Below are 27,309 nucleotides of genomic sequence, written 5' to 3' on the forward strand. Positions count from 1 at the left end.
AAACCAAAACACCTGCTAAGTTGAAAACAAAAAAACTTTCAGAGCAGCCACTGGCAATTTTGAAAAAGAGTTTTGTGCTGAACTAGGAAAATTCCTGATTCTAGTAAAAAAGCAAAATGATTGATGTTTAAAAACACATAAAGGTTCCTTAATTAAGAATAAGGTGGGAAGAAGGGAGACTATGAAGCTGGTAAGTAGATATAAAATTTAGGTAAACACTTCAGAGAACAGACATCAAACTATTAAAAGCTGTTGACCACACAAATACACATTTTAGATTGATACAGTATTAATATACCCACACCTGAAAGAGTATGTCTACTAAATCTCAAGCCATTAAATACATTATTAGTATTACCATATTTTAAGATAACTAAAATTTAATGACTTTTAAAACTCAGCACAACTGCTTGGCTTGGGTTGCTTCCTAGCATATTACTAAGTTTTTCTGTGCCTCAGTTTATTCATCTGCAGAATAGAGTAAATAACAGCTATCATATTTAATAAGGTAATATAAATGAAAGGAACTTTAATAAATACAAGTGTTAGACTACAAAATTCTTTTATTGTTTATGCTCATTCAAAACCTGTAAAATGAGGAGAAAAGGCGAGTGGCAATTTATGATGAAATCTGGAGATCAGGCACATTGACAGTAGAATGTATAATAATTTCTTTTATTTATTCATTCAGTGAATATTTTATTGGGAAACTACAATTATTCTAAGTTGACAAGCTATGTCTAAAACAGAAAATGCATATGGTGCTCTCTTTTACAGAAATCTTGTGTTTGAGACAAACCAAAGTCTAATTCAAACCGACAAAATTCTGTGGTATAGAGGTTACCCTTGGCTCTTAACACCAATTTTACAAGTGGGGTTTAGACTATGCTTTAGATTGATTTTGCAATGTGCTATAAAAAGAACAGATATGCATAATTATCGTTCACTGAATAACTTTGGACAGCCATGAGAATTAGATGTATCAACTAATATATCTAACTTTAGCATAACAGCTAAAGTTATTAGTGTAAGAACACTTTATTCTCAGAAAAGAACATGATTTTAAGACAAAAGGATTCAGGTCCATCAGATTCTGCCATTTACTTGCTGTATAACTTTGAGTAAATTACAATCATCAGCACTGTAACTGAAAATGAGAACAATTTTCAAAATGTTCCTGTAAGGTTTAAATGAAAGAGTAGATATGAAGCCACTTATGAAGTATAAATGCTATAAAATAAGTAACTAGTGGAGGACACAAATATTTACCAAGTGCCTTCCTTGTGATAAAGAGAAAACTGTTGCATATATATACCATTCCTCTTAATAAACAATGGAAAGAATGGCTTTTTCTTTTTGTTCATTCTGTTTGTGAATTTATAACTAAAGAAGAATGCTAATATATAAAGTCAAAAATCTTACAATGCCAGGCATAGTAGTACATGCCTGTAATCCCATCATTCTGGAGGCTAAGGCAGGAGGATAGCAAGTTCAAGGCCAGTCTAGTCAACTTAGTGAGGCCCAGTTTCAAAATAAAACAAAAGGGGATGTAGATATAGTTCAGTGGTAAATTACCCCTGGATTCAACGCCCAGTATGGGGGGCGGGGGGAGTCTTGTACTAATAGCATTAAAAAAACCAATATACCCAAGCCCAAATAATTAACAACAGATGAGTAAATAAACAAGACATGGTGTTATCTCCATGATGGGATAGCATTCACTCATAAAAAGGAATGGAATGCTAATACATGCTGCAACATGAATGAACCTCGAAAACATGTTAGTATATGAAGCCAAACACAAAAGGCTGCATGTTTTCTGATCCCTTTTCTGTAAATACACAGAATCAGAGAACAGACTGGTAGCTGTTAGGGAGTGAGGAGAAGGGAAACTGGGAATTACGACTTAATTACTGGGTTTTCTTTTGGATAATGAAAATGTTTCATTCAATCTGGTTTGGTACACTCACAAAGTTAGAACTAGATAGAGATGGTGGTTATACAACATTGTAGAGACCCTAGGTGCCACTGAATTATATACTTTAAAATGGTTAATTTTATATTATATAAATTTTACCTAAGACTAAACAATTTACCAATACATTTCAAAGGGGAAACATTTTCTTTTCACAAATGGTGCAGAAGAATGAAGAAGACTCCTTCTTTATACCTTATATTAGAATTAGCTCAACATGAATCATAGACTAAATATAAATGCTAAAACTATAAAACTACAAAACTCTTAGAATATAGAAATCTTCATAATTTTGGCTTAGGCAATGAATTCTTAAATATGACATCAAAGAAAAAAGCAACAAAAGAGAAAAATAGATAAACTGAATCTAAACAAAAACTTTCAAAATTGTGGAGCTCTAAAAGTTACCAACAAGAGACAATCTCCACGCACAGTTGTGTATGCCTGTAATCCCAGTGGCATGGCAGGCTGAGACAGTTCAAAACCAGTCTCAGCAACTTAGTGAGGTCCCAAGCAACTCAGAGGGACCCAGTCTCTTAATAAAATATTTAAAAAGGTCTGTGGATGTGACTCAGTAGTTAAGCGCTCCTGGGTTCAATCCCCGGTAAAGGAAGGAAGGAAGGGAGGGAGGAAGGGAGGGAGGGATGGATGGAGGAATGGAAAACCCACAGAATGGAAGGAAATATTTGTAATCATTTATCTAACAAGGGTCTGGTATCTAGAATATATTTTAAAAAACTCACAACCCAACAATTAGAAAGACAAATATCCACAATAAAAAGACAAAGATATTTCTGAAAAGAAGATAAACAAAAAAGAAATAAGCACATGAAAAGATGTTCAACATCACTAGCCATTAGGGAACTGAAAATTAAAACACTGAGATACTATTTCACATCCACCAGGATGGTTATAACCAAAAAGACTGGTAAACAGCAAGTTTTGGCAAGGATGCAGAGAAACTGGAACGATGTACTGAAAAATGGTACAGTCACTTTGGGAAACAGTCTGGCAATTTCTCAAGAGGTCTGAGTTACCACATGACTCAGAAATTTCACTCCAGAGAAGTAAAATATAAACCTACACAAAAATTTGTTGACAAATGTTCAACAGTGGCATTATTCATAGTCAAAAAGTAGAAACATCCTAAATGTCTACTAATTCATGAATGGAGTAATAAAAGATGATACATGTACTTAATGGAATATTTTTCAGCAATAAAAAGGAATGAAGTACTGATGCATGCCATAATATTAAAACATTGTGCTAAAAGAAGGAAGGCCAGTGACAAAAAAAACAAAACAAAACAAAAACAAAACAAACAAAAACAAACATGTAAGAACTATTTATTTCAAAACAGACAAATCTAGAGATCAAAAAGTAGATTAGAAGCTCCCTAGAGCTGTGTGCTGCCCAGGAAAGGTAGAATGGGAAGTAACTGCTAACAATTACAGTGTTTCTATTTAGGGGTGATACAATATTCTGGAATTACAGAGAAGTGATGGTTGACAAACTGTGAAATACTAAAAACTGCTTAACTTTAAAATTTAAACAGCTGAATTCTTTGCCATGTGAATTAAATCTCAATAAAACGGTTATAAAAACACTATGGTATTCATTCTGATCAAGAAAAACTTTTCAAGATGTAAATATCAATAAGTAATTATTTTTTTAAAAGTAATTATTCTTAGAAAAAAGTCCAAAAAGATTGTGTATATAAATTATTTCAAGATCATACTACTACTTAATTATGCTACTTAGCTTCTTTCATGTCAAATAAAATGTAAATATTAAAAATACTGCCATTTTAATTATCCCATAGCTATAAACTTCTAAAAGACATCAATTTTATGGAAATAGTTATTCTATTTTATATATTGAATAGCTTTAAATTTACTAGTTTACTTTAAAATTTACTTTCTGAAGAAAAGACTAAGTGTAAAGTGCTATCCTGGAACTTGTCAAAATGTCAAAGTAACTGTCACAGAAATAAAACCAGAAAAATCACTAAGTTAGACTACATGAACAGTCAAAAATTGTTAAGACTTACTGTTTAGATTAATGCATTCTAATTAGGTCATGCCATCACTAACACCAACCAGAACTGTATTTAAAACACACAGACACAAAGAGTACATTATGAAACTTCTATGTTAATATTCTGAACTTGCTTCAAAATACTTTCACTAATTCCCCATGCCCTGGAGAATAAGGTCTAACTAAATGCCTCCACAGTTGTTATAAAAGGAACTTCCAAGTTTTGGCTTCTGCTTGTCCTTCACCTGGATCTGTCACAAACCCCCGTGCCATCCTCCCTTTGACCTTATGATGCAGTCATAACAAACTCCTCACTATCATCCAATATACTAGTTTTCCTTGTTTATGCACATCACATAATGGTCTGCCAGCCTAGGTTTCCTTTCTCCACATGGCCTATTCCTATTCACCCCTTTAAATCACAAATTCTTTATGTAACTTTTCCCATGAGCCTGTGGAAAATCATTTCCTCTCATATGCAAGGGCATTTTTTCAATCCCAATTTATGGCACATTTCAAGAAGCCAGAAACTATTTGGCCTTTGCTCTTTGGAATTATGACACATTAAATAATCCTTACCCAAAAGGTCTGGGACCCAAAGTGTTTCAGATTTCAAAAAAATTGTTTTTGTTTGAGTATGGAGTATTTCCATATACATGATGAGATATCTTGGGGATGGGGTCCAAGTCTAAACACACAATTCACATGTTTCATGTCCACCTTCTATAAAGTCTAAAGGTAATTTTTATAATATTGTTAGTGGCCTGGGTTTGAGTGTGACCACCATGAGGTAAAGGTAAAGTTTTCCACATGTGGCATCGTGTTGGTGCTGAAAAAGGCCTGGATTTTGAAGTATTGAAGATTTCAGATTTTCAGATTAGGTACGCTCACAACCTGTACTGCTTTCAGTGGGCAAGCTAGTTTCAGATGACTGAATAGCTTTTATAATTATCCCACTATTTAATCATATCCTCTCATATATGCAAGGCATTTTTTTCAATCCTGACTTACAATACATTTCAAGATGTACTTAGCTCCAAAACAGTGACAACAAGAATTCTGAGGTCAAATGAAGGACAAGTGAAAATGTAGTACTTGTGAGGAATCTTCCCCCTATTCCTTTACTGGCTCTATGTCGAATCTCAGAAGAAGGGGAAAGAAGGGGGAAAAAAAAAAGCTAAAATCTGATGAAGCAAGGAAGAGAAAGATCAAAAACATAGTTCAGAATCCTTGAAGTCTGAGGAAAAGTATAAGGAACCATTTAAAACTCTTAGAAGGCTTTAGTTGTTCTCTCGCTGAAAAACAACCAACGTGGGTCAAAAAAAGACCAATATATTACTAGCAATGTCCAACTTTAAATTAACCAGATAATGTAAGGGTTTTGTCTCTCATAACTTGCATAAAACATGGAAAAAAGTATAAGCCAAATTTCATGTCCATCACTTGCAAGCTGAGAGAAAAAATGGACACCTAATACCTCTAAGCTGCTCCTTATTGGTAACAATAGGTTTCAAAATAACAGCCACTCAATAGGGCTAACTAAGGAGTAAGCAAATTCAGCAAATAATATACTAGCAAGGGATCTTCATTTTCTCTTTCCTTTCCTTATCCCAAATAGCACTACAAATATGGAGGTGGGGTGGAGTGAAAAAAGACAAGAACCTCTTGATTGATAAATTATCTTTGCACAGATTTCAGTCAAGCTTTGCACATATTGCAATTAGATCTTGGTTTCTAAAATATCTTTCTCCACTAATGGAACCAGGTCTCCCTGGAGAAAAAGCTCATTCCACAATTACAGCAAGATAAGCACAAGATGAGTTTGGAACATCTTACTGTGGCCTGAAAGCACTTAAAAGTAACTGCTCAAAGATTCACAGGAATATTTGAAAATGACATCAGGGCTAGTTTGAAGGAGCCAATCCTGGCCAAATCTAGGACAAATGGATATAATGCCTTTGTAATAGAAATTCAACTCATCAACATAGGGCTACAAGAGTTTAAAAATCATCAGTGAATACCAAAACGAATAGGTGAGAATTCAATAAAGAGTAAAACATTTCTACTGCATTAAAAGAATCTCTCCACAAATTACTCATTAATTTTGTAAGGGAAAAGAAGTAATTTTATAGTGGAGAAACCTGGCTGATTATTATTACCTAAATTGAAGATCAAGTTAATATTATCAATATGGCAACAAATTTACATCTGGTGCCTCAGGATGCACTGAAAACACAACGTACTTTAGAAATTTTGTCAAAAAATACATTATCTGAATGTAATCATGAGGAAGGTCAGGTAAATCAAAATTGAGGAACATTTCACAAAATAACTTGCCTGTATTCTTCGATTATGTCAAGGTCAAGAAAGAAAGTCTAAGGAACAATTCCAGATTGAAGGAATCTAAACAGACATGACAACTAAATTCAATGCATGATCATGGACTGTATCCTGGACCATGAAAATAGCTATAAATGATCAAACTGAGAATACTATTGAGATATGACTATGGGCTGTGTATCAGATATTATTGTATCAACAATGCTCAATTTCTGATAATTGTATTGTGGTTATGTAAGACAGTCCTTATAAATAAGAAATATACACTTTCTTACTTAGGGGTTGTTAAGGTTTAGATGTAAGGTATCCCCCAAAAGTTCAGGAGAGACAATGCAAGAAGGTTCAGAGGAGAAATGATTGGGTTACAAGAGTCCTAACCCAATCTGTGAATTAATTTCTGATAGAAATGAAATGAGTGGTAACTGAAGTGGTAGGGTATGGTTGGAGGCAGTGGGAATTGGGGGCGTAGCTTTGGGGAATATATTTTGTATCTAGAGAGTAGAGTCTGTCTCTCTCTCTCTCTCTGATTCCTGATCATGTGAGTTGCTTCCCTCTGCCACACTATTTCGCCATGATGTTCTGCCTCACCTCAAGCCCTGAGGAATGGAGCCTGCTGTTTGTGGATTGACACCTCTAAAACTGTGAGCCCCTAAATAAACTTTTCCTCCTTTAAAATTGTTCTGGTCAGATCATTTAGTCACAGCAGTGAAAAAGTTGACTAACGTAGAAATTGGTACTGACTAAAATAGAAAGTGGGGTTATTGCTGTGACTAACCTGACCATGTGGCTCAAAAGTTTTTGGAGCTTTTTGGAATTGGTCAGAAGAATTTTGAGATGTTTAGCAGTGTACACTGGACATGCTTTAGATTACTGTAAGCGGAGCTTAATGGCAGATTTTGGTGGGACCTCAGAAGACCAGAATGCCAATAGAATTGTGGACAATGAAGAAAGGGCTCAAGAGTGTTCAGAGGAGGACTCTATTGGAATTTGGAGTAGAAGCCATTCCTTTTATGTTTTGGCTGAGAAGTTGTCTGCATTATGCCCATGTCCTAAGACTTTCTGTGAGGCTGATTTTAAAAGTGATGGACTTATCTGGCAGAAGAAGTGTCTAAGCAGCATAGAATTTGGGAAGTGGCATGGGTATTGCTGGTGGCTTTTAGCCAAGTTTACTGTGATACTCAGGAGCAGAAAGCAGAGCAGAAAGATTTTTAAAACTTGAACTTAAAAGGCTAGTGTAAAACTAGGGCTAAGGAAGTTTCAGTTGTTAAAGACATTACTGCCACTAAAGAAATACTAAAGACTTTGCCCAAAGACATAAGAAAGATGGCTTGAGGGCATCTCAGGAGCTGGCAAGACCACACCCATCTCAAACTCAAGGGAGTAAAGGTGAAAATTCTCTTGAGAAGAGACCAGTAGGGAAACCTTCTTGCAGGAGGGAGCCTAGGAAGTTTTTTCAACATGCTCAGTCACCCATACCCTCAGAGGCTGCTGCAGCCAGGGTCCCTCAGGCTTGGCAACTGTTCGAGATGGTAGCAGACCTTGGCGTGAACCACATGGTGCTGGCACTGCAGGAATGCAGGATGCTGGAGTTAGGGGGTTATGGAGGCTTCCACCAAGATTCCAGAGGAAAGTCTTGGAGGCCAGGCAAGGTGTAGCAGGGTTGGAGTCCCTGAAGGCACTCCCTGAGAGGGCCAGGTGTGGAGATTTGAGGAGGAAGCTGAAGCTACAGTGGAGACGCCTGAGATTAAGAAATGCCAGTAATGTGGGAGATCTTCTTAGGAAACCTGCAGGAATTGAGCAGAGACAAATCGAGAAAAAGGCCACTTGGGATGCAACAAACAAGGCCACAGGAGCAGAGCTACACAAGCACTTTGGAGAGAACATCACGATGCCATATGCCCCAGATGTTGGACATGCAGCTACAGGACTTGTTTACACTGCTGGATTTTGATCTAGCTTTGGTTCTGTTCCTTCTTTCTATGCCCCTAATTTTGTGATTGGAAATGTTTACTCTGTACCATTATATATTGGATACTTGTAAATTGCTTTAATTCTACAAGAGCTCACAATGTGAGATTGCCTTAAGCCTCAGAAGACTTTGGACTTGAACTTGGAGCAATCTCGGAACTGTTGAAACAATGGGGACTTTTGGAAATGGACAAAATGTATTTTGCATTCCGAGATGGCTGTGAGCTTTTGAGTGCCAGGCACAGAATGTTATAGTTTAGCTGTGAGGTGTCCCCCAAAGGTTCACAAGTGATACAATGCAAGAAAGGTCCAAGGAGAAATGATTGGGTTATAAAAGTCTTAACCCAATCAGTGAATTAATCCCTGTTAGGGATTAACTAAGTAGTAACTGAAGTTGTAGGATGTGGATGAAGGAGATGAGAATTGGGGGCATGGCTTTGGGGTATATATTTTGTTATCGAGAGTGTAGTCTCTTTCTCTGCTTCCTGATCATCATGTGAGCAGCTTCCCTCTGCCACATTCTTCCCCCGATGATGTTCTACCTCACCTTGAGCCCTAAGGAATGAAGCCTGGTTTGGGGGCTGAGGTCTCTAAAACTTTTCCTCCTTTAAAACTGTTCTGATCAGATATTTTAGTCACAACAGTGAAAAAGCTAACTAAAATGGGGTAAAGTTCATAATGTCTTCAAAAAACTCACTTTTAAATGATGTAGGAAAAATACATTTAAAGAGGATTATAAACAAAGTGGAGCAAAAATGGTTTACCTAAGTAAAGTGTATATGAAGTTTCTTTCAATCTTTTTTGCAACTTTAAGTTTGAAATCACATTAAAACGAAAAATTTAAGAATTTCTGAAAGAGTATTTATATGTTTAAAATAAGAAAAACTACTCCTTACTTCCTATTTTTATCCACCTCAAATCACACACAAAGATCTGAATATTTTAAAAACACACATAAAATACAAACTTCTGGTTAAACATAGCAAAGCCTCCCATAAGTAAAAAAAAAGAAAGAAAGAAAAATAATAGAAGGAGAATCATGGTTACATATAGTAACTTTAAAGATCATCACTTATTGGGTCAGTCTTAAACTGTTAAAATCAATGAAGGAATTAACTACTTAATTTTCAGCAGTGTTTGACTTGTCAAGTAGAAAAAGATATTAAACAGGTTGCAACACATAACTATGCACAACTTCTTCAATAATATGACATGAGCTACTAGTTCATGAGTGGGAAAATAACTACAAATTGTGGGCCTTCTAAATACATGATTAAAAGTGCCAAGAGGACATCATAAAACACTGTCCTTTTCCTCTGTCACTATTACAAAATCCATATGGCTCATTTTCATTAGAACACAGTATTATGCAAAGCAGGAAACAGTATTCCTCTAAGGAAGCTACAGCAACCATCAGCCAAAGCTTGAGTCAGGACTCATTCCTTTGCACGTGACATGGGAGGAAATGCATTTCTGAAAGAAGAAAATACTCTACCATCATGAATGATGGATTCTAATCCTATAACTCACAAAATGGTAAAGATGTCCAAAGGAGGAAAAACTAAACAAACACCTTATTTGAAGTGACCCAACCTTCTATACCCAAACCAAGTTAAGTTCATCATGCTAAATCTTCAGATACTTTTTTAAAAGACTAAGACTACAGAAATAAAAGAAAAATTTGAGTAGGAAAAGATCAAAAACTGGTGTAAAGCTAAAGCAGACCTGCTTCCTCATCCTCCTCCTCCTCTTCCTCATCATCGGAAGTTGATGACAAGGGAGTTGGTGCGGAGCTAGCTTGATTATTAACATATTCACCATACTGCATGCCTGTAAAGTGGAAAGCACAAACACAAGAGTCAAACCAACAGGAAAGATGAGAAATAAAATTTTGACATTGCATTAAAAGTGAGAAAGAACTCTCGACATTCCAAAGAACATCACAGCATGCATATTAATATTAGCAAATTTATTATCAAAACTAGAATTGTTAGAAAATCTCTGCAAAGCAGTTTAGTAAAAGCAGCTTTAATATGAACTAACTGATTTAAGTATGAAAAAAGTACCACATATTACACTTAAAATATTTAGGAAACTGCAATGATATTCTTTGAAAATTTTCCTAAGCTCTAAACACATTTACCTTCTTTGACCATTGGGCCCTTGTGGTATACCTCCTTTGGAACTGTGCATTCTTGGTGGGCAGTGATCATTTCTACTGAACTAAATTTGTACAGCATCCAAAACACATTCAGATACTTGGTACCTTCCTTCTGCTAATACCAACTTGATGGTAACACAGTTCCCATTAACGGAAAAGAATGACAGTTAAAGAACTGTATTCAGCACAGTTCTCTGCTCACAGCAGATGCTCAAAAAAGCCAAAAATCTTATTAACTTGGCCTTACAAGTGTGACAATTGCAGAAAAGTGGGTTTCCTGAGATAAGGTAGTCAGTCATAGCAGTATTATTCTATTGCCTGGATATAGGTCTGAAGTAGTTAAGACTGATGCCCTGTGTGAGCTACACCAACAGAGGCAGACTCTACTGCAAAGGCACATAACTGGTACTGGTAACTATATATATTTCCCTTTTAAAAAGTTAATTGGGCAGCCTCAGTAATTTAGCAAGGTCTTAAGCAATTAGGTAAGACCCTGTCTCAAAAGTCAAAACAAAAGGGGCTAAGGATGTAGTTCAGTGGTTCAATCCCCAGTACCTTCCAATGTCCCCCACAAAAGTTGACTGGGTATTTTTATTAATTAATCTGGTAAAATCAAGAGATAAAACATTAAAATCCATAAAATTTTTAGGGGCAAAATTAAATTCATCTTATTTAAAAATGAAAGCACTTCATAAAAAAGAATGAACATGCTTATAATAAAAATCTTACAGCCCTACTTTAAAAAAACAAAAGCAAAAACCCCCAAAAACCTAGTGGAGATTTCTCAGAACACTTCATAATACTGGGAGTACAACAAAGCCTTAATCACCAAAATCACAAGGTTGTCCCAAATACTCTCTCCATTATTTTTTCAGAAGACCTATTTGATTAGCATGGATAACATAACACTTCTTTATTTTATTTTAAGGAAAAAAAAAACTATTAACAAGTAAAATGTGAGTTTAGAAGAAAGCAAAGGTTAAACTATAGATCAGTGAAGCTTTGACTGTCCCACTAAGATTAAGAGTCATGGAAAATCTGCTAGCTTTGCTGAAATACTTTTTAATATGGATAAAATAGCAGTTATCACAATTCATCTTGAAGAAATAAAACTCAATGTAAAAGAAGTTCACACATTATAAAAAGCAAACTTAATACCTTCTAAATTCAGAGTAGCATGTTCCTCTAACAAAAGCCTAGTTAAAATGAAAATGTGACTAATATTAGAACTTAGGTTAAATGTACTAAGAAGTTTATGAGAAACTAGATCAATAAGAAGTTTCTCTAGAAAAATTCTTCAACTCAAGGACTTTTTTAAAAAAACAAAGTACTTTCTTAAAGTACTGTTTGCACTGCACTTTAAAAGATATACATATGTGTAATTTATATAACAAGAAAAATTCTGTTCACTGCACTAAGCTTAGAGAGATCAACAACCAGCAGGAAAATCAGAAGAGAATTTTCATGACTGAATGAATATGACTGGCTATTGACTCTAATCAAAGGTGCCATAGTACAGGGCAGGTTTATATAGAATGATGTAATAAATATTTTCCGCTCTTCCTCCAGATTTACTGAATAAAAAAAATTTATTTCAACTAATATCAGAAAAGTATTCAATGCCTAATTGGGAGCAAATGAGATGGCTATACAATGATTTAAAAATATTTTTACACAGCTACTGCTTAATATGCTGAAACAAACCTAGAATAAAAGAGAGTAATATTTAGTATAGAATCATTTTAGATTGTACCATGATATTAGATTACATATTAGATTAACAGACTGTCACACAACATACCCAAATTTTCCTTTCATGAAAAAAGGTAATAATCTGTTTTGAGAGATGCAGAAGATTAAAGCGTCAAGAGTTCAGCTCTTCTCTAACCATGACTCTTAATATGCTCACAATTCAGCTTACCTTTGCTTTGTTGGTTCAAGTAAACTTTGCTAACAGTTTGGGAATATTAACAGGACAAGAATATAACACATTAGTTAACCCACAGAGGAACGGAAAGAGCTCCAGGATAATAATCACTTCATATTTAAGTGCTCTACTCTAGGTTGTATGCAGCAAATAGAGGGCTGTAGCCACAAAGCAGTGGACAACCATGTCATCTATTCTATAATACATGAATGATTAGGAGACTTTCCTCATACTCAGATGTTCTTTAAGAGTCAGAATTTATGCATAAGATACAGGTCAAATATATTAAGTCTACTTCCAAGCTCACCCTAAAACCCCCTGTAGAAACATGCATGGAGTACCTAGCACCATCACTGCTGCAGGATCAAAGGGAAAGTAAATGCTGTACCCTGATTCATTCTGTCTTAATCAGAGATTCGAAGGTATCTAGTCAAATAAGAGGCAAGAAACACTTCATAGAATCTAATATGATAAAGAGTTCTGTTATTAACTGGCCCCAGTATTTAAAAAACACACCCCTCCTCAAAAAAAAAAAAAAAAAAAAAAAGAAGAAAAGAAAAATTATAAACATTACCCCCAACCCCCGCTTCATTACTTGGGGACTGGGCTGTAGCTCAGTGCTAGAAAGCTTGTGGAATGTACAAGACTGGGTTCAATTCCCAGCATGGTGGGGTGGGGATGCAAGGGTGTTACTAAAAAGGACACCCAGATTAAACTACCAGCTATGAAAACACCTTGAGGCAAAATTCTCCAGGAGACCACATCCTTTAGGACTGCTTAATAAAAAGATATCTTCACTGTTCCCTAGATCCAGTCACAATGGGAATAAATCAAAACTGGTCTTAAGAGAACAAAACCCTTGTGGGGGCTGGATTATTTAAATTTAAGAGTCTGGAGCAATTGTTATCTTTTCTAAGCTGGTCTTCAAGCTAGGTATATATACTAGAAAGCTTCTCAAGGGTTCCCACAAAATAATGGCTTTATAGGAATTGTTTTTCAGATATCAATATCTGTATGCACTCTCCTAAAATGTATCCACCTAAAAAATGCCTGTGTGGACAATAGCATTCATAGGAAACACACAATCTTAATTTACCTAAACCTTACTGTGACCCACTTCCCTGAGATATAAAAACCTATCAAGCACTAAAAGGAAAGCTTCCTCCTTCTTTAAATGGTTAAAGAAGGCACCCCAAAAACCTAGAGTTTTTTTTTTTTTAAACCTTGAAAGACATATTTCAGTCATGGGTGAAACATGTTAGAAACAGGACTGGTTCTCACTGGGATTTTCTTAATTCAGAAATATGAAAAGTGGTGTGGTCATTATAAATTTATTTACTTAAGAATTCTGCCTTTATGCAGACCCAAACCACTACTACTGAAGAATCCACTGCTTTTGAAAGAACCCTGTGAGAACAAAGCAAAAGATGGTAAGAAATAGTGAAGAGTGAAGCAGCATGACAATAGCAGAACTCTGGGTGCAATTCCCCATTCTACCACTTACTCGATGTGTGTCCTTTGACATGTTCTGAGCAACTTACTACCCTCTCTGTCCTTCACTTACACCATCTGTAAAACGGAGTAATAAGTACCCCAAATGGTTGTTGTGAGGATTAAATGAGTTAATATATTTCAAATGATTAGAAATGGTACCTGGCATACACTGAATACTATGCAAGTATTAGCTATTATCATCGCTAAACTTTAAAAACATGTTTTTGGTGTATATTTAATTAAACAATTCTTTTCAACTATTCTTAATACTCATCCTTAGAGCAAGTCATTAGAAAGTGAGGAGGAAAAGAAAAGAAAAAAAAAAAAAAAAAAAGGCTTCCAACCTGACCAGTGCACAGGGCACTTAGCAATGCTAATTATGTTGAAACAAGCAGAGGGGACTGTGTGTGGTAGCATGGCACCCATCTATAATCCCAGTTATTTGGGAGACTGAGGCAGGAGAATTGCAAACTCAAGCAACTCAGTGAGACACTGCCTCAAAAAAGAACAACTACCACAACAACAAAAAGGGCCTGAAATGTCACTCAGTCAGAGTACTTGCCTAGCATGCATAAAGCCCTGGGTTTAATCCCTAATATAAAAATGAAATAAAACAAGTAGAATATTTTCTAGGACTATCATATTTTTCTTTCAAAATATAATGGATAAAACTCACAGAAAAATATCCTGTGTAGGCTGAAGGTACTGTGGTACAGCACCTGCCTAGCATTTGCAAGGCCCTGGACTCAATCCCTAGCACATCAAATAGACAGATCCCATAGTATTTCTTTTGGATCAATGAGAAATATACAAGAAAGTACTTCACAACCTATTTTATCATAAAATATTTGTAATATAAGATAAATATAATATACTATTAGTAATACTAATGAATTACACTAAATAAGTGTGAATTATAACTATAAATTAATAAAGTATAATTCTAACTTTATTATATTTATAAGATATTTAGTACTTTCTATATCCTTTTAACAACAACAAAAAATTTAACAGCAGGTAAAACTATTATTAGCAGTATGTTTTGACATGTTTTGAGAAATGCTTTTGAAAACTAAGTTATATAGACACAGTATCCATAAAATAAATGACCTACATCACAGCTTGATTATTTTGATAAAATGTAATGAAAAAACATAGTAAGATATTAGATCAACAAAGTGTGTAAAGAAATTCACAATATTCTGAGTAACTGCTGATACAAGAAAAGGAGCACTGAGTTTAGAGGCACAAGGTTGAGTGTTGGCAAACTCCCAGAAAGTCCAGACATCTTTGGGAAAGACACCTAATCTCTCTAAACTTCAGTTTCCTCATTTATAAAAGACCTGTAATCCTGGCTGCTCTGGAGGCTGAGGCAGAAGGATTGCAAATTCAAGACCAGCCTGGGCAGCATGTAAGACATTGTCTCAAAATAAAAAGTAAGAAGAACTGAATTTAGCTCAGTTGTAAGGCACCCTGGATTCAATCTGAAGTATCACCAAAGAAAAAGAGGAAGACAAAATATGATTTACCTGTTTCATGTTCTGAGCAAGTGAGATTGAAAAAAATTAAAGGCATTTATAAACTTAGAATATTAAAGAGATTCAAAAATACTGCTTTATGAAAAGCCTTCCAACATCATTCTTATGTATGTGAACAAAGTTTCTCTTTAATTAATTATTATATATGAAAATGTAAACTAGGAATGAAGTTGATCTGAACCCTATCTATTCTAAGGATGAATCATATTAACCCAGATACAAAGTTCTAGTGGGGATGGGGGAGGACCATTCATCCCACTGAAGGATGTATTTCCAATAAAAATACAAATAATAACTAATACCAAAACTCATGATGTTTACACTGTTATAATCAACCATATGATAAAATTTATAATGATAGGTTAATCCAAAAGAAAAAATTATAATATTTAGAAATTTGGGGTCATAGCAAACGAAACAAATTTTTAAATTTCAATTTATATTTTGTGGTAGAATGCAACAGAATGATAAAAGAGTTTCTAGCTCAATAACATGATTATATTCAGGAAAGGGATAAGTCTTCCAGGAAAAATATAAATGTTAAAGAAGAGTTTATTAGGGTACTTTTATAAAGATGATGTGGATATCATTCCAGTAGATATATTTACTAATAACATAACGTGTTTGTTTTAAAAGACAACAAAATTGTGTAACCGTAACTACTTACATTTTTTATAAAAAATATTAGATGACTATCTGAAAATTGTTCTCAAGTAGTTAGTTTTTCAACTGTTTTTTTAAGTGATACTCAAATAAACATGTCAAGTCTCCCCTCTAATGGTAAAAAAAATGTTGTCTTGGGAAAACAACTAAACCAGGGTATCTTTGGAACTGGAAGATAAAATGACTATTTTAAAAATACAGTTGTCCCTTTGTATCTGCAAGGAATTTGTTCTAGGAGTCCCCCACTCAGTGATATAAAAATCTATGCATGCTCAAGTCCCTTATATGAAATTATATAGTATTTACATATAATCTATGCACAACCTCTTTGTACACATTAAATCCTCTCTAGATTATGTGTAATACTTAAGAATACTCTTAGAAACAATGCTTAGAAATAATGACAAGAAAGGGAAGGGGGGTTGGGAATTGGAGACACAGAATGAATCAATATAACTTTCCTATGTTCATATACTAATACACAAACAGTATAACTCCACATCATGTACAACCACAAGAATGGGAAGTTATATGCCATGTATGTACAATATGTCAAAACAGACTCTACTGTCATGTATATCTAAAAGAAAAAAAAGAAAGAATGGCAAGAAAAAAGTTTGTATGTTCAGTATATCTTTTCTGAATATTTTCAATCATTGGTTGATTAAATCTGCAGATATGGAACCTGAGACTATGGAGGGCAGATTATATTAATATTTTAGTAGTAACATCAGGCCCACACTATACACTACACTGATGGTACACTGTACAACGCCAAGGGGCTCCATTCATGAAGATTACAACTTGTATAATCATTCATTGTAGCTTATATATCAGATATCCAAAGACAACGAGCCCGCTAAGAGGCCAAGCTCTTATGTAGGAAAAAGGAAGAATAAAATCTACAGTTCATATATCTCCAATATTATTTTTTCTCTTACTTAAGCAACTATTTCATTTTAGGTAAATCAAGAGTTTGTCAATAGCCAACAACAACAATAAAATACCAGCAATATTTGAAAGAACATAAGAGAGAGCTTTGAGTTAGAAATCTTAGCTGTGAGTACAACTCAGCTGTGAGCTGTGGGGTAGAAGACTTGCCTAGAAATCTTTTGCTGTGCTAGTTATTAACCTGTAGACATGGGCAAGGTAATTAAACTGAATTTTGCTTTTTTCATCTGTGAATCGGGTATATCTACATCATAGGACTAGTGAGATGAAAATTACAGAGAATCTGGAACATAAGTGCTCAATAAATGGTAGTTCCTTCTCTCTTCAAATCTATTTTCTACTAAGAAAAAAATATAATTGTGACAGTTTAGTGGTAGAATGCTTTACAAAATGATATGTATAGTAAGATGATAAGATGGCATTTAAAATAAGAGGGTACAAAACTACGGTAGAAGGAAAGAAATTAGTAGGGACAATGTAAAGAGTCAAAAGAAGAAACATTTAAGAAGTAGGAGACAGCCATCCATATTCGAGAAAGATATGGAAAAAACAACACTCATTTAGTTAGGCCTTTTATCTACCCTCAAGTTTCTTCTACTCATGATAAGCAAAATATTTCTACCAGCCCTTCACTTTGAAGGCAAATGCTTATAAAAACTAGATTCTATTTCCATACAAGCACAACTTTGGGAATCAATGAACACTTTTTGATACTACAGTTGGTTTTCCTTTAAAACCAAATAGGAAAATGTACAGTGTATGATCTGATTGATGGAAAGGACTCTTTTGACCACATAAACACTTAAGAGATACAAGCAGCAAGACCAACCTAAGAATTTATGATGTTTTTTCTTTTTTTGAGTTTCAGAATGTAATAGAAGCCTTCTTCACACTCAAGGCTGAAAGCTGTCATTACATAAAATAGTCCTTAAAATATTATAATGGTTGCTTTGCAAATATAAACTATAGATTCCTGAAAATATCTGATCAAAGGAAAAACAACATTTGACCACTGGTCAAATGAAAAATAGAGCATATTAATCTGAAACATAAACACTCTGGAATTTTAGCTAGATAGAAAGTGACCAAAAAACCTTACAAAAGAAAAGAATATGTAAAGAAACAGAATTTAATGCCTGTCACTTATAGCACTAAAGGGGGAAAAAAAAAAAGGAAATAAATATCACATGATCACATGATAGAATGATGAATTAGTAAACCCTCATATATCATCACAATGGGTATTAGTCATGAAAATGGCAAAAAACAAAAATGAAGAACTATGTATAATTTAATAAATGTAAAAGCAAAACACAAAATGGTATATAAACTATGGTTCTAAATGTGTAAAATATGTCACCATACACAGAAACCGGAAGTTAATACACACAAAAAAGTTGGGTCTGGGTTGAGATTATAAATTACTTTTCTATAAATTATGGTTATAGTTTGACTTTTTAAAATCAGCCATTTGAATAACAAATTTCTCAAATACCTTTGTGCTGTAATAGCTCTGATGGCTGCGTAACTGGGGTCACAGGTTCCCCTGGGTGCTTTGCAGCAGGAGGCATTCTTGTTGATGAGGCTCCAGACAAAACAGTGGATACTACTGGGCTGGACTTTCGAGGCTGGACATTCTGCATGACAGCACAGGATAGAGAATCTGCAACTGAAAACAAGACACTATTTCATCTACAGCAACAACATGAAATATATTAAAGCAGACTTACTAACAAAATACAGTTTATTTTGAAGTTTTGTAGAAAATTTAGTAACACCACACTTACCTTGTGTTATTTAGAAGAGAAGGGTGGTCTAAACAAAAGATTTTTGAAGCTCACCAAGTGTTTTAATAATTTTTAATGGCAATTTTCCTAAAACATTTCACAACCTTCCTCACATTCTTAAAGAAAATGAACCCCAAACAACTTTTCTTTACTAAAAAACCACTAGTATTAATTAAGTGTCCTATGCAATGGTGTCTCAGGTAAGAAAATGAATAAAGGTGATAGCAGTAATGTTGTCTCTGAATCTCATAAATCTTTCCAGCATTAGCTCAGAGCTCATTTTGCATTGTAAACTATCACTTCTCAGTTGTCTTTCTAACCAAATGCCTTATTTCACATGTAACTAAGTAAGGGCCTCACTATAACACTTAGATTGGGCTTCTGGAATGAAGTGTTCATAATTCATAGTAGTTTTTGCAGTAGTTCAGGTTACTAAATGTCTACCAGAGGGCAAAACTGTCTCTAGCTGAAAAATTTGACCTTTAGAATAATCTTTAAGACTGTACAACCAAGAGATAATTGAAAAACCCATGGTAAAAAGAGTAGTGGTAAGTAGTAACTAAATATTGAATAAAAGCACATATATGTGTGTGTACACACAAATATACATGCACATATATACATAATATAAGGATGATGTGTATATGCACATATGTAAACAAACTTAGGTCTGAGACTGAAACAATGTGAGAATGTCGTGACAGAACAAAATGTTTATATTTTATGTATACTCCTAGGAGAATACAAAAATATGTAGGAGAAAGAGGAAAGAAGCTCTAAATATGCAGATTGTTTCGTCAATTTTAGTTAGGAAGATTGTCATTGTGGGAAACTGAAAACACTGTCACAATATACTGCAATTCCTTTCACTAAGGTGGAATCTATTTTCCCATCCCTTGAATTGGAGCTAACCTCCTGACTGGCATTACTCCACAGAATGTTGTATAAGTAAAATTGTGTTAAGTCCCAATCTTATTTCAAGAGGCCTTACAGCTTTTCTGCTCATAAAATGCTGCACAGACCATCACCATCACAAGGAAGATGATCTAGTCACACAGACAAAAATGTGAGTGACCCAATAAAGAGTCAGTACCAACTGCTAGACTTATAAAGGAAGAAATCTAGGTTCTAGCCTAGTGAATTCTTCAGCTAAGTGAAGACAGAAGAGGGAGCCTAGGAAAAACCAGAAGAGGAACTGCCTAGACAACCTGTAGAACACTGAAAAATTACATCAGTTGTTTTAAGCCAGAGATAGATAATTGGTATCATTAAAGCTGGAAATGCAATAAAACAATAAAAATATTTAAGAGCGTGCAAGGTCAAACTGAGGCACAATCATGTAAAATTATGTGTATGTATATGCACATGTAAGTATACATATACATTTCCACAAGTCTATGAAACCATATAAAAGAAGTATTCATGAACTTAGCATCCAACTTTGAATATAAAATATTCCCAATTCTATTAGAGTTCTCAATGTACTCCACACAGAAGGAGTGTCCCCTCTGTCCCCTCCAGAACTGGTTACTGTTCTGGGCTTTACTTTTTAAATAGTTTGCCATACATATAGTTATCCCTAAACATTATTTTTGCTTGCATTTTAACTTTACAACAATAGCATACTGCATATATTCATCCAAGACTTCCTACATTATATTTCTGAGTTAAAAACTCTATTTCATCATTTTAACACTTGAGTTAAAAACTCTATTTCATCATTTTAACTCCTGCTCAGAAGTCCACTGCAAAAAAATATAATTTATTTATCCATTTCACTACAAAAGGGCTTTTAGGTTGTTTCCATTTTTTTGTTTTCATAAACACACAGCCACAGTTTTTGTGAACCATGTCCCTAGTGCAGATATGCAAGTTTCTCTACAACAGTTTCTTAGTGTGTGCACACTGTGGCCTGAATAGGTGAAGGTGTGCAGCAAGGAATACTGAATCCTTGAGCTCTGTGGGCAACTTGTGGGAAATGAGGCTTTCATCCTAGAAAGCAGATCAGTCTCTTTAACCCTATATCCTAAGCACGTTATTTGCCATATATATGTGCTATACATCTAAAATAAGAAGTGTGCTCTAGGGCTTTCCTATCAAAGTGTAATAGTCTGTGGATTAGCAATACCTCACACAGAAGCTTGTTAGACATGTAGAATTTTCAGTTAGATGGTACTAGACCCTAGACCCAGTGAATCAAGTCAATCAACGCATGCATTTTTAATAATATTTCAGGTAAGTCACATGCACAAAGTTTGAAGAAGACTCCTCCAGAGTATACAGAAGAGGAACAGATGTTTTAGGGTGGGGTTATTTTTCATTTCATTAATGTCAAATATTCCTAAAACATTGACCAATATACCCTACTGTCAACAATGTCTAAGAGTTTGTTATTACTTCCTATCTCTTAGTATGGTCAGACTTTCAGTTTTACCAATCTGATACCAAGTATAAGATATTTCATTCTAGTTTTAATTTGCTTTCCTCCAATTATTGAAGTTGAGTAAGTTTCATTTCATCTTCTGTGAAAATGCCTGTTCGTGTATTTTTCTCGTGGTTGTTGGTCTTTTCAATATTAATTTGTACATGTTATTTGTGTACTCTGGAAAAATAGTATAAGTTATTTTTTCTCCAATTCACAGCTTATCTTTTCATTTTCTTTGTTGACTTTCAACAATGAAGTTTTTGATTAGAAATTAGTCAAATTTATCAGGTTTACCCTCTTTGGCTATCATCATATGTATTACCTAAGAAATTTTTCCCTACTCCAAGGCTCTAGTAGAGTCTCCTATATTTTCTCTGAAGAATATTAAAGTTTTACCTTTTTACATATAAGTATTTATTTACCTACAATTTATTTTATGCATGGAGAAGTCATCCCTTGGATTGCAGCTAAAACATCACTTCCTCAGAAAATTTCCCTAAGCTTCATGACTAACAGGTTGAACGCACCTGAAGTTAGCTCTCCAAGTACCATAAATCTCTGCTTTATGTCACTTAAAGGCAATTTTACATTCACAAGTGTATTAGAATAACGTTTGCTTCACCAAGTGAATTGCAAACTTCACAAGGATAAGAATCAAGTCTTTTTACTGTATTATCTCCCAACACTAGAACAACCCCTGGCACGTAGTTGGCTTTTCAAACATTTGCTGAATGGAGACAAGATCTACCAACATTAAGGACCAGAAAAACATGACAACAAGAAGTTGCTTTCTTTAACAATGAAGGAACTTTGGATTGTGCAGAGAGGAGTGAGGGGAGGGGTGGAGCAGTGGGCATGGGAAGGACAGTAGAATGAGACAGACGTTATTACCCTATACATGTATGAAAAAAAAATTTTTTTTAATTTAAAAAAGAAATTGCTCTTTTCATAAAGGGAATTTGACAGAATAATAATATATAAAACTGGCACTATGCAACGTGAATTGCTGAAGTACCGTTTAGTTTATGGGATATTCTGAGAAATTATGATTTAAGAATAAATCTTGTCTTTTTCTGATAACTAAGGTAGTTCTTTAGTTAGTAGCTCCTTAGTTCCTTATAATTTACTTAGAATTCTAACCCTCATACACAGCATACATGAGGATTAGATATCTGGCCAACATCTCAAAAGAATATTCCTTTATTAGTACCAGAAAATAAACCCTATTTTTTTATACCTTTATTGTTTTCTTTTATTTTTTAAAATGTGGGGCTGAGGATCGAACCCAGCGTCTCACACATGCTAGGCAAGTTCTCTGCCACTGAGCTACAGCCCCAGTCCCAATAAACCCTACATTAAGTACTTATACATAAAATTCTTTAGGAACTAGAAGAGACTAAATAAATTCTCATTTAATAGTACTACCACTCATTCAAATTAGAAATTTAAAGTCACCTTTTATTCTTCCTATTTCTTCATAAACTATATCAACAAATCTTTGGGGTCATCTCTGTCATATGTCCTCTAAATAATTCCCAGCCCAAGTTGTCGTGGTCCACCTGAGTAACTATAGTAATTCCTTGTAGCTTGTCTTCCTGCCCTAGATTCTTCCTCCTCCAGGCATCCACCACCCTGTTCATAGAAGAAAGTTCTGAAATACAAATCTGACAGTGGTACCACCTTGCTTATAAATTTTTGATGGCTGCAGACTGGGGCAAGGATATGTTTTCCCTTCATTAATTACTCTCATCTATCCAATGTCATAGCACAAGAGAAACTGATAAACTGACATACAGAAGGGTTAAGTGATAAATTCAAATTCTGCAGGAAGTGAACACGAAGATGGATCTCACTCATCTTCTAAGCTTAGAGGAGTATATGCAGAAAAATTTAGAAGTGCTAGGTACCAAGTTGAGAAAAGATACAAAGGTTTAATAAATAGTAGCTAGGAAAAACTGAAAGAGTAGGACTCGGAGGAAGCAAAATTATGTTACCTTCATCCCACACTCTACAATCTTACCAATTTCTAAAGCTAAGAATAATGTTTTGTGCTATACTATTTCTATCTTTCATGAACATTTTCCCAGTGCACCTAATTTATTTCTAAATTATTTCTTCATTTCTAATTTATTTCTTTGTCCAGATAATTATCTCCTACACAGTATTCACTTTGCTTTTCCTCAGGTACATCATCACCAGAGATAATGAATATAATATTACCTTATCAATGACTATATCTTAGTGCCATATATGTAGTGGACTTTTATACAAAGATCATATAAATGTTTACTATTTTTAAACAAAAACTTTATGAAAGTTTTCTGTATAAACTGTGCCTAGTACAATGACATTAATCAGACGCAACAATTTTATAATTATGCTATCCATATGTAATTTTATTAAGTAAGAAATATTCAAAAATTTTTATTTGAAGCAGCATAATTTTTCTGGTAAAATTCTATATCTTGGCAACAAAATTTATCTTGTTAATTTTTTTAATTATGTGTTTTTTGAAACAGAGATACTAAAAATAAACTAAGAGAATGATGTTAAATTAGTTTACAGAGTTTTGGTATTCATTTGGCTTGTGAAAAATGGATAATGTTATGAATCAGGCATGGTGATACATGCCTGTAATCCCAGCGACTCAGGAGGTTGAGGCAGGAGGATTGCAAGTTTGAGGCTATTCTCAGCAACTTAGCAGGACCCTGTCCCAAAAAAATAAAAATAAAAAAAGGAACTAAGATTGCAGCTAAGAGGTAGAGTGCCATAGGTTCAATGTGAGTATCACAAAATGGGGGGTATCTTTATATTCTAAAGTCACACACTCAAGCATCAAGCAACTTCATCTCAAACTTTAAAAAGAATTTCTGTACTAGATTATTTGATTGTATTAGAGAGTCCCCTATAGGGACAGTTGACTATTTTTAAATGGACTAATGAAATGCCACCATTTAAACACGAGTTAAAAGTTTGGTGCAAGTTAACAACTAAACGAAGCACCCAAGACATGCATATTTGCAGTAGACATTTTAATAAAGTAATCTGAAATTATAGTGCTATTATAATGTGTTAATAAGTTTTCCTAAAGAGGAAAATGGAGTTGGACTTGGTGTCACATCCCTGTAATCCCAGCTACTGGGGAGGCTGAGGCAAGAGGATCACAAATTCAAGGCTAGTTTGGGCAAATTAGAGAGCTTCTGTTATAAAATAAAAATTTTAAAGGAGCTGAGGCCGGGCACAGTGGCACATGCCTAAAATCCCAGCAGCTAGGAGGCTGAGGCAGGAGGATTGTGAGTTCAAGCCAGCCTTAGCAACTTAGTGAGATCCTAAGGAATTTAGCAAGACCCTGTATCTAAACAAAATATTAAAAGAGCTGGGAATGTGGCTCAGTGGTTAAGTGCCCCTGGGTTCAATCCCTGGTACCAAATAAAATTAAAAATAAAAATAAAGGAGTTGAGGGTTAGCACAGTGGTAGGGCACTTGCCACCAAACATGTAAAAGGCCCTTGGGATCAATACCCAGTATTGAAAAAAAAAAGAAAAAGAAAAAGAAAAAAAAAAAAGGCAAATGAGGTAACATTTAATGTCTCTTTTATTTCATGTTTTCAATATTAAGGTATCAACTGCCTAGGGAAAAAATAATGTATCCATCACTATATTTTTGATATTTATTTAACTCAAAGTACAGTTCAGATCTAATATTAAAGTTCTAACTTTAAATAATCTAATTGTCTAGGGAAGGATACTTTTCCATATCACCTTTGCTATATGGCTATCAGAACACTAATAAACAATCTAAAAAAATTATTCAGAAAACTACCACAGCTTTAAGAACTATTATTTTCACAAGCATTTTCATTTGATCTAAGAGTACTCTATTAAATTCATTTCATGAGCTGAATTAAAATGAGAATATCCTATAAAAACACCACACTTAAAAAAACCATACATCTTACATATGTGATTTTAACACTAATACATTCAACTATATCTGGATTTAGGAAGGTAAGAGAAGCTAACTACAAGGATACTGTTCATGCATCTTATTTCTCCTTCCTCATTCTTTATCTGAATTTACCCATTTGAGAATGAGAAAACAGCTTTTATGTGTTAGAAATATATCTTCCTTGAAAGTCCCTCACAGGAGTTAACTTAGGGAAGCCAGTGTAATGTCACAGGCCATCATCTTTTCTGTGTGAGTCGGGCTCTAGATAGAAAAATACTTGCCACTTGAACTCGTATAAAAAAGAAAGTAGTGGCCAGCAAGGCACATCCTCAAAATGTACCCCTTCCAGTTTACCCTAGTTCACTTGGTTCACATTAAAAGACAACTATTGCAGAGGCATAAAACACATCACTAAATACTGTCTGAGGAAGGAACTGGGCTACATAAGGCAGACAGGTAGGTGGCTAATTGTAAATGGTAAGGGAGAAGGGTTCAGAGAGATGCAGCAAAATACCACAATAAATAAAGCAACTGCATTGTAATGGTGAGTTCATTGCCCAAATTTCTACCAAGCAGTACATCTTTATCCTTCACATAAATAACCTGACAGGAAAAGCACTGATTTTCAACAATATTTTGGTGAACTCTTCATTCAACCTACCAGTATTTGTTGGGTTGTTGTTGGTTGGAGCCAGGGACCCCGTGTGGTTTCGGACGAGACTGTCTTGGGTTGGTGGAAGGCCCGGAGCTGACCATGATAGAGTACTGTATCCTGAAAGACTTTGCTGCTGCTGGTGCTGTTGTGATGGTGGAGGTGGAAGAGGTGATGGGTGGCTGATAACTGTATTTTGGCCAGGAAATGAATTATCTTTAACTGGTCTGACAGTCGGAGCATTTTGTGAGGTAAAAATTTGCCCATATGGATCATCAGCAGGCAGAGAAGGATATGAAACATTAGGATACACAGCATTAGAAACAGTTGACATAGCATAATGACCACAAGTAGAGGGAAATCCCTGAGAAGCAACAGAAGAGTTGGCAGAGTACAAGGCTGGACTATTGTAGTGATTCACAAAAGAGGAATATGGCTGGGAGGCACTCGTATACAAATGGGATGCTGATGATGCAGCACCTTGGAAAGATCCTGGAGTGGATCCCACAACGTGAGGGGCAGGAGGACCCCTGCCATACATCTGCTGTACTCCTGATTGGTTTGCTGTGCTAGGAGTCACCACATTTTGTGTTGGTACTGCATAGAGACCAGAATAGTAATCATCATGCTGGCTCTCCAATGGCAATGAGGTCATTTTTCCAGGTCCTTGAGAGAAATGTCCTGAGGGGGCAATATAGTTTGGATGATGCAATCCATATCCAGATGGAACCTGCATTTGACTGTGTGCTGGACCTAAAAAGAAAATGAAAAGCAAATATTTATGGGGATAAAGAGATACCTAATTTTTTACACAGTTCCATCTCAATGTTGACCCAATTAATTTTCCTTTCCATAATCACAAAAGGTATGTACTGTCACAAACTCACTGTAGTAGCAAGCCTTCAGATAGACTCCAATGATCAAGTTCCTCCTATTATTCAGATCTTGCATAGTCCTCCCTCACAATGTACCAGGATGGGTCTGTGTGGCCAATGTGGCACAGATGATGATATATCACTTCCCAGATTAGCCCAGTCTTGGGTTCTGATGTTCTTTCTCTTGGATCAGTCTTAAAGAAGCAAAGTTGTCAAGCTGTGAACAGTCCTATGGAGAAGGCCATGTAGTGAGGAATAGAATTCTGTGGCCAACAGCCAAAGAGAAACTGAGGCCTGCCAACAACCATGAATGAACTTGCAGGCTGATTCTTCAAACTCCAAAGAGTCTTGAGATGTTAACCCAAATAAGAACTTGACTACAATCTCAAAAGAGACCCTGATCCAGAACAACGGATTCAGGTTGCTCCCAATTTAATGTTCCTCAGAGTCTGTGACATAAATACTTGGTGTTTTAAGTTGCCAAGTTTCAGGGGATTTTACAATGCAGCCAAAGATAACTAATACCCAGTATGAAAGGATTTCAAACCTCTTCGTTAACAGTTTTGCT

The 27,309-nt window shown here is 35.0% G+C and overlaps 1 protein-coding gene across 4 annotated transcripts in view; it reads right to left on the reverse strand.

Annotated features, from left to right (window-relative positions):
* Window positions 1–27,309, reverse strand: part of Sec24b (SEC24 homolog B, COPII coat complex component) — an 86,430-nt gene that overhangs the window by 40,658 nt on the left and 18,463 nt on the right. For 2 of the 4 annotated variants that reach the window (XM_047567139.1, XM_047567138.1), the window contains exons 2-4: window positions 25,876–26,619; window positions 18,550–18,723; window positions 10,046–10,150 (exon numbers count right to left, since the gene is read on the reverse strand). In XM_047567139.1, coding sequence (XP_047423095.1) covers window positions 10,046–10,150; window positions 18,550–18,723; window positions 25,876–26,619 — 1,023 coding nt within the window. The remainder of the gene's footprint in view (window positions 1–10,045; window positions 10,151–18,549; window positions 18,724–25,875; window positions 26,620–27,309) is intronic. The other 2 variants (XM_047567141.1, XM_047567140.1) reach the window with 1 other exon arrangement.

This window comes from Sciurus carolinensis, chromosome 10 (genome assembly GCF_902686445.1).
Source record: "Sciurus carolinensis chromosome 10, mSciCar1.2, whole genome shotgun sequence".
Taxonomy (NCBI): Eukaryota; Metazoa; Chordata; class Mammalia; order Rodentia; family Sciuridae; genus Sciurus; species Sciurus carolinensis.